Here is an 8,339-nt window from a genome sequence, read left to right as displayed (position 1 = left end):
GACTTCCACGTTCCAAACGATTTAATCCTCCGCTTCCCGGGCCCGCCCGCGTGCATTTTTTTTTTCCAAAAAATTTTTATTTTTTTACCCTTCATTGTTTTCCACGAGCGGGCGAGTGGGGAATGTTGTGTTTTCCCTTCGGTTTCAGTGTTCTCCAAACTCCCTTCCCCCTTGTCCCCTGCCAGATCGATGAGTTTTACGTGGGCCCGGTGCCTCCGAAGCAGGTGACATTTGCCAAGCTGAATGATAATATCCGCGAAAACTTCCTGAGGGACATGTGCAAGAAGTATGGGGAGGTGGAGGAGGTGGAGATTTTGTACAACCCCAAGACCAAGAAGCACTTGGGCATTGCCAAGGTGGTCTTTGCCACCGTCAGGGGAGCCAAGGAGGCCGTTCAGCACTTGCATAGCACTTCGGTCATGGGCAATATCATCCACGTGGAGCTGGACACCAAAGGTGAGTGGAGGCCAGCTCAGGGCACTCTGGGAGCCCAAGACCTGTCAGTGTGGCCCCTCTCCTTTCCAGAGCCCCTCTGGCAGTGTTGGGGACCCCGTCACTTTTCCTTAGGTCCCCCTCTACAGTCTTATTTCCTTTTGCCCCCCTTTTGAGGGTAGAGTCACGTGGAGCTAAATGTGTTGTCTGTTGCTAGGAGACAAGCTATAATTTACCAAATGTGCTGTCCTTGGCCACTGTATCCCTAGGGACCACCGGGAGGATTCCCCACTGCTGACACCCCCTTGGGCAGTCTCTGAGCCCTGGTGGCCTGGGTTTAGAAAGTCTCCAGTGTTGCCGTGTGTTAGGGGAGGAGGCAAGGTTTGTTTATTTGGGGTGGGGGAGCTGAGGGAGAGTCGCTAGGATGGCTTTAGATACATGAGAGTAGGTCCCTCAACTGAAAAGAGAGTCCTCCAAGGATCCAGGGTGCCCCTTCCCCTCCATATCACCCCTTCTCCCTGGAAGTGAGAACCAATCTGGACCCAGAGTGTGGTTTCATTGATAATGTTCCAGATAGTGTAGGGCGGGCTGCTCTGGGTGCTCCAGGGTTGACACGGTGTCTTCCCTCCTCTCTCTTAAAGAGACAGCAACACTTTTTGAGCATTGCTCACTGTGCGGGCTGCTGGGAGAGGCGGGCTGGGAAGGCCAGACCTCCCACCCTCAGGGGCCTGGGAGGCTCCTGAACGGTGGCTGGAGGGGCGTGCCAGAACTCTAGTTCCCACTGAGATAAGAGAAGGTGCTGGGCCCCCTGAGGACCAGCCAGCCCAGCGACTGGGTCCAGAGCCCCTTGAGGTCTTTTGGGAGACCCTACCTAGGCAGGTGTAGGTGGGCCGCTTCCAGGGGCACACAAAACCCAAGATAGGAAAATCTAAACCTATATTTTTAGTTTTAATAATGAGTACATGTTGACCAAGTCTCCAAGAACATGCTGCGGGCTGTGGACGGATGCTGGTCCTGGGCAGGCACTGTTACCCCATAAACTCTTGCTGAGCTGTCTCTAGCTCTGAGTCTGCTGGGGGCACCAGCCCAGGCTCCCGGCTAAGCTGGGGTGCCCCTCAGGGCTTTCCTCTAGTTTCCCAGTCTCTGTTGAGGGAGTACAGACTCTTTTAAATCTATATCCTCTTTGGAGGGGCTGCAGTCCGAATGTGGAACCCCTCCCCTATCACATGCTCATTTTAAGGAGCAGCTTGCTCACACCAAAATTGTATTTCTGAAAAAAAAAAAGGGGGGGGACCCCTCAGAGACTGCCAACTAAGTTTGTATTTCAAGAAAGAGACCAGTAAAGTGTAAAGCGTAGCTCAAGGAATGTGTCTCCTTTGCATATGTAAGCAGCTGCCTTACAGGGCTCTATAAATATCAGTCATCTGGGCCCCCTGGTCTGCAGAGGCCTCTCTCTGCTGGGGGTGGGGGGTGCAGGGTTACCAGGCAGGGCTCCCTGGGACCCAGCCCCTGGTTGGAGCAGGAGGCCTGTGGAGTTCATGGGAATGGGCTACCAGGGGGTGTTTTATAGACTGCTGGTCACCTGGCCCCAGACGGTGAACACACTCTCAACCTGTGTCACTGGGTCTCCTCTCCACCTGCCACCAGGCCCTGGCTGTTAAGTGGGAAGGCAAAAGGACAGGACTGGGAAGACCTGACTCTGGGGTGCCCAGGTGACAGGAAGGGGCTTTGTGTTGGGGGTGGCATTTCTGTATTTGGGGGAATCCCAGCCCCACGAGGCATTAAATCCTGAGTCTCATGATGAGAAAAATCACACTCAGCAGCTTCACTGAACAGGTAGGACTCCTGAGTGAGGTGCAAAAGACAGTGAACTGGGTCAGGGTCGTGCAGCTCCTTCAAGCTTGGGGCCTCAGGCACGAGGGACCCACAAGGAAGCCAGCCTGTGGGGGCTGCCCATGCGGGAGCCTCGCTGAGTCCTCCTTCCCTTGTCTTCCACAGGGGAAACCCGCATGAGGTTTTACGAACTGTTGGTCACAGGCCGATACACACCCCAGACCCTTCCGGTGGGCGAGCTGGATGCCGTCTCGCCGATCGTGAACGAGACCCTGCAGGTGGGTTTATCGCCATCAGTCCCCCTGCACTCCCCCATCGCCAGCTCCCCGACGTGACCCCTACCCCCACTTCCCCATCTTCAGCTTTGCACACTAGAGCCTGGGAGGGAGAGTATCCTGGCCATGCACAGGTGCCTGCCCGGGCCTGCTTTCCACGTCGATGCTGAAACCCCGCTGTTCCGATGCCCCGTGCACCCCTCTACCCCTGCCCCCAGAAAGCGGAGCTCAGTTCCCTCTTCTAGAGCAGGACTGGCTCCTTCCTCAGCCGCTGCCTTCCAGGACACGCACCTGGACCACCCTCACCTGGGGAGATTCTCACCCCGGCCCTTCTCCTAGCATCAACCCAGCTGCCCTTAGGAGTAGCTTTCCCATAATGAGGAGACTTTGCTTGCTTGCTGGTCACCTGGGTGGTTCGTCAGGCACGTTTACTGTGTCGTGTTATTTAAATCATAAAACACGGGGAGGCTGGAGGGGACAGGGTTCTTGGCCACCCCACACTCCTATGACCATAGTTCTTCCTGCTGCCCCTGCGGGAAAGGCTTTGACTTCTGCCAGCCCGAGACAGGAAGGAAGTCCCAGTTCAAACCGAGATGTCAGGATCTTCTATTTTCTCCGCTTTAGGGATTAGGGAAAACCCTCAAGGTTCCCTGAGAATAACCGGCTACCCCAAGAGTGGAGAAAGGTTAGGACCATCAGACATTGCTCTTGGGTCTCCCGCCCCGCTTCCGTTTACTGTGCTGCGGTTCCAGGGCACCCGGTCTGGTTCTGAGCTCCCCAGCAGCCCACATGAGAAGGGAAAAGAGCCTCATTCCGCCACGTTTCCCCGCTAGTGATCTCACCTATACCTCTCTCTCTCTCTCCCTCTAGCTGTCAGATGCCCTGAAGCGCCTCAAGGATGGCGGCCTGTCCGCAGGCTGTGGCTCTGGCTCTTCCTCTGTCACCCCGAACAGTGGTGGTACACCCTTCTCCCAGGACACTGCTTACTCCAGCTGCCGCCTGGACACGCCCAACTCCTACGGACAGGGCACGCCGCTCACGCCACGCCTGGGCACCCCCTTCTCGCAGGACTCCAGCTACTCCAGCCGCCAACCCACACCCTCCTACCTCTTCAGCCAGGACCCTACGGTCACCTTCAAGGCCCGGCGACACGAGAGCAAGTTCACGGATGCTTACAACCGCCGCCATGAGCATCATTATGTCCATAACTCTTCTGCGGTCACTGCAGTGGCAGGGGCCACAGCTGCCTTCAGGGGCTCTGTGGACCTCCCGTTTGGGGCAGTGAGCGGCAGTGGGGGCAGCGGTGGCCCTCCATTCAAGGCCCAGCCACAGGATTCAGCCACGTTTGCCCACACTCCACCGCCTGCCCAAGCAGCTCCCACTCCTGGAGTCACGTTCAAGTCGGCTTTCTCTCCCTATCACACCCCCGTGCCCCCTTTCCCGCCACCCCCCGAGGAGCCCACCACCACAACCGCCTTTGGGGCCCGTGACAGCGGGGAGTTCCGCAGGGGACCCGCGCCCCCGCCCCTGCCCCCCACTGAGCCCCTGCCCAAGGAGAAGCCAGGCACGCCGCCGGGCCCCCCACCCCCCGATGCCAACAGCATGGAGCTGGGTGGCCGGCCGACCTTCGGCTGGAGCCCCGAGCTCTGCGACAGTCCAGGCACGCCAACGCTGGAGTCGTCGCCGGCAGGGCTGGAGAAGCCCCATGACAGCCTGGACTCGCGCATCGAGATGCTGCTGAAGGAGCAGCGCACCAAGCTGCCCTTCCTCCGCGAGCAGGACTCGGACACGGAGCTGCAGCTGGAGGGCAGCCCCATCTCCTCCTCCTCCTCCCAGCTCTCCCCGCTGGCCCCCTTCGGCAGTAACTCCCAGCCAGGCTTTCGCGGTCCCACACCTCCCTCATCGCGCCCCTCCAGCACCGGCCTGGAGGACATCAGCCCCACGCCGCTGCCTGACTCGGACGAGGACGATGAGCTTGACCTGGGCCTGGGGCCCCGGCCCCCCCCAGAACCGGGTCCCCCGGACCCTGCCAGTCTTCTGGGCCAGACAACTGAGGTGGCCTTGGACCTGGCTGGAGACAGGACCCCAACCTCAGAGAAGATGGATGAGGTACCGCCATGTTTGTCCATCTCTGTCTGGGATTGGCTCTGTCTGTCTCGTGTCTCCCTCTTTCCCCCTTTGGCACGTCACCCCCTTAGGAATACTAGCTGAAGACATAGAAGCAGCAGGGCTAGAGCAACCAAAATAACACCTCAATATGTAGAGAATAAAGAGGACACAGAAAGCCCCAGGCTGTGATTGAGCAACTGGCTTGGCTCTGAGCTCCCTAGCAGCCATGGAGAGAAGAAAAACAGCTTATTTCTTTTGCTCTTGTTAGGTATGGGAAGTCAAAACTTTTCTTAGGCAGTGATTCTGACTTGAACTTCTTTGGTAGGAGTTTGCTGAGACTGCAGCGCATATACATTGTGTTGATGGTGTTGGGCCCCCTTCTCTGTTGGGCAGCTTGGGGATGATCAGGGCTAGTCCTGAGGCTCAGGCAAAATGAAGAGAGGGGTTATCCAGAGCACTCTGCTGGGCTAGGCCGGGTGGTAGCTCCACGGTACTGTCTCCCAGAACCCGATCCCTTCTGAAGAGACAGGAGACCATGGTGAAATCTCCCTCTGCTCTCCCTGGCTCCAGGAGCGAAGGAGTTAAGGGCTAGCCCGGGGGAGGCCCACAGCCAGCAGGAGGCAAAATTTCCCACCCTCTAGCTTTCTTCTCTTTAGATTCTCACCTGGGGTCTCAATGCCCAAACCTCCAGCCTCAAAGTTGGGGTGCGGGGTGCTGTGTACCAGTTCTTCGGGGCTGGGGGGAGATTAAGTCACCTTCCTTGGCTCTGCTCCCCCACCTTCCTGGGCCAGGCACCTGCCCTGGCCCTCCTGGAGACCTGTGTTGGAACTTGTGGGCCCGGTGGGCATGAGCAGCCAGGATCTCAGACAGAGCTCTTTGCCCCTGTGGGCAGCAGGGAGGAGGGTCGCCCCTCCCGGGCCCTTTGATTAGGCAGCTTTGGCTGCCTCAGGGAGGAACAGAAAAGACCTTGGCCTGCCCGGGAAGGGACCACAGGTGGCTGGGGCTCCAGGAGGCCCCCAGGCGGTTCTGGGGAAGTGGCCTCAGGGGCCAAGGGGTCCAGATAGGGGGAGTCAACAGGTGTGCAGAGGTGGGGGGCTGCGGGCTCTGCCATCCTCCCTTCTTCCTTCCCTCCCTCTGGCCGCCTGAGTTTAGGGGATGCTTACCATGTTGACAGCCTGGTCCAGGGGCTGGGAAGCACACAGTAGTTGGAGGAATCGGGCTCTCCCACTGTGTCACTTTACGGAAGGGGAAACTGAGGCCAGGAAAGCTGGGGTCCAGGATTCCCCAGGACCTTAGCACAGGGAAGCCCAGGCGTACTGATCACCTCCAGGCTGGCCCTCGGGAGCCCCCTGCTGGCAGCGTGGAAAGCAGCACCCGGGCTCCTCCGGACTGAACCGGGAGGAAGTCCCAGCCCAGACTGGGGAGCAGCGCGGGCCAGCCCGCCGGGGTATGAAGGGGACGGGTCAGATCCCCTGTCTTCACAGAGACTGGTTAAAAGGCAGGCTTCAGTCCTTGAGCCTTGAGTCCCAGCTCCGTCACTCACTGGTTATGTGACCTTGGGGAAGATACTTTCCCTCTCTGAGTCTCAGTTTCGTTGTCTATGAAATGGGACGGTGAATGCACCTGTCTCATACTGTCTCAGTTTAAGTGAGGTGTCACAAGGGACGCTCCAGGCACAGCTCCGGCGCTAGGCGCTCCTAGGCGTTCAGTTAGTTCCCTTCGGTTCCCACCCCCGGCGCCCCGAGGCGCTGAAGGAGGGGCAGGCGGAGGGTTGGAGCAAAGACCGGCTCTGCTGGTGATTGGCTGGCCGCATGGCCGGTTTAACCCTTTGTGTACTGCACTTGCCTCGCTGGGCGCTGTCCAGGGCTGATCTGGGCGCTGTTCTTGAGTACCAGGCTAAGCCTGCCAGCCCTTCCCTCATCACGTGCGTGGGGGACTCTGAGAAGTGGGGAGGGAGGGAGAGAAGGGTGGTGGTGGCGGAGAGAAAGAGAGAAGAGGTGACCTAGCAAAATCCAGAGCTTCCTGCTGCTGTTATAAGTTTTGTGTTCCTCTTCTCCTTGCCCCACCCCCATTTCCCTTTGGGGCCTCCCTTACCTGTAGGCTGACCTCTGACCTTAGAGCCTGCACAGACTCTGCTCCCTCAGCCTTCAGATGCACTCTCTGTCTCTTACGGCTTACGAAGGCTGCCTCCTCAGCCAAGTTCATCCAGGGCACCTTCTCGGCCTCCAGTCCTGACACAAGAGCCTGAGAGTGGCCCGACCCTTTTCTCCTCACCCCTGCTTGCCCTCTCGCTCCGCCTCCAGCATGCGGACCCCAATGCCGCTCTCCACCTCCAGGCCCGTGCATCCAGCAGCCCACAGCCCTGTGTCCCAGTGTAATTGTCTGCTTTAGAACTGGGGTCATCTTTGACTCCTCCCCTTTTCACCTGGTACCGTGTCCCTGGATTCCGACAACAGCCTCTGCACTTGGCAGGCATCTTGGGCTTCCGTCCCAACCCTGTTTCTGACTGGCTGTGCCATTTGGGCCAATGGCTTTAGACTCTCTGAGTGTTTCCTCACCTGTTAAGAGGGCCCGAAGTAGAGCCCCACCTTGCGAGGTTACACTGCAGATAAGAAATGAGACTCAGCCTCCCACTGGCCCACGCTAAGTGTTCAGTCACGAGACCAGGGGAAAATGATTAAGGAGAAACAAAGCACACTTCCTGTCATACACGCTGAGTACTGCTAACCCCCCTGCTCAAATGTCGCCTTCTCCACGGGGCTCTCTCTGTCACAGTGAGGACAGTAGGCTGACCGGGAGCGTAATCTGGGGATCCACTTCCTGGTTCAAATCCTGGCTGTGTCTCTTACTGGCTGTGTGGCCTTGGGCAAGTTACTTAAGCTCTCTGTGTTCCAATTTCCTCGTCAGTAAGCATGGAGGTAACAGACCGACTCTGTAGGGTTCTTCTGAGGATTAACTGAGTCACTATAGGTAAAGTGCTTAGAAAGGTGCTTGGCCCATAGGAAGGATAGAGGTGTTAATTATTAATATTATCTTCTCTGAATACGAATTGAAACAGAATCTGTTTTCTTCACACCGCGTCTCCCTTCCCGGCTCTCTTTTTCTCCACAACAGACTCTATATTTCACCTCTTCATCCGGGTTACCCTCTGCCTCTTCCCTCTAGAAGTTCAGCTCCATGAGAGCAAGAATTTTGTCTCTTGTTCACCGCTATGTTGCCTGGCACACAGCAGGTGCTGAGTAAATGTTTGTTGAATGACTGGATGAATCCTCATGATAACCACTTGAGGCAGGTACTATAATTCCCATTATGCAAATGGGGAAACTGAGGCTTAGAGAGGTTAAGTGACTTGCTAAGGCCACATGGCTGGGAAGGGAGGGGACCAGGATTGGAACGGCAGAATTCATGTTGCTCACTAGTCTTGCAAAAGGCTTCTTCTCCAGCTTTCTGGTGGTCAGAGGGGGCTCTGGGGGCGGACTCGGCCTGCCAGGCTCACCCCGTCTCCTCTCTCCCTGCTCTCCCCACAGGCCCAGCAGTCCTCTGGCGAGGACATGGAGATCTCAGATGACGAGATGCCCTCGGCCCCCATCACGAGTGCCGACTGCCCCAAGCCTATGGTGGTGACCCCAGGGACAGCGGCTGTGGCAGCCCCCTCCGTGCTGGCCCCAAACCTGCCGCTGCCCCCCCCCC

At 57.8% G+C, this 8,339-nt stretch overlaps 1 protein-coding gene across 1 annotated transcript in view; it reads left to right on the top strand.

The window, feature by feature from the left end:
• SETD1B (SET domain containing 1B) overlaps positions 1 to 8,339 on the top strand; it is a 26,403-nt gene that overhangs the window by 1,084 nt on the left and 16,980 nt on the right. The window contains 5 exon segments of the mRNA XM_025045504.1: positions 186 to 456; positions 2,431 to 2,543; positions 3,411 to 4,649; positions 8,177 to 8,327; positions 8,330 to 8,339. The exon segment at positions 8,330 to 8,339 is cut by the window's right edge and continues 625 nt beyond it. Coding sequence (XP_024901272.1) covers positions 186 to 456; positions 2,431 to 2,543; positions 3,411 to 4,649; positions 8,177 to 8,327; positions 8,330 to 8,339 — 1,784 coding nt within the window.

Source organism: Pteropus alecto, unplaced genomic scaffold, assembly GCF_000325575.1.
Source record: "Pteropus alecto unplaced genomic scaffold, ASM32557v1 scaffold213, whole genome shotgun sequence".
NCBI lineage: Eukaryota > Metazoa > Chordata > Mammalia > Chiroptera > Pteropodidae > Pteropus > Pteropus alecto.
Note: the sequence above shows the minus strand (reverse complement) of the source record. Positions and strands in the feature narration are given on the sequence as shown.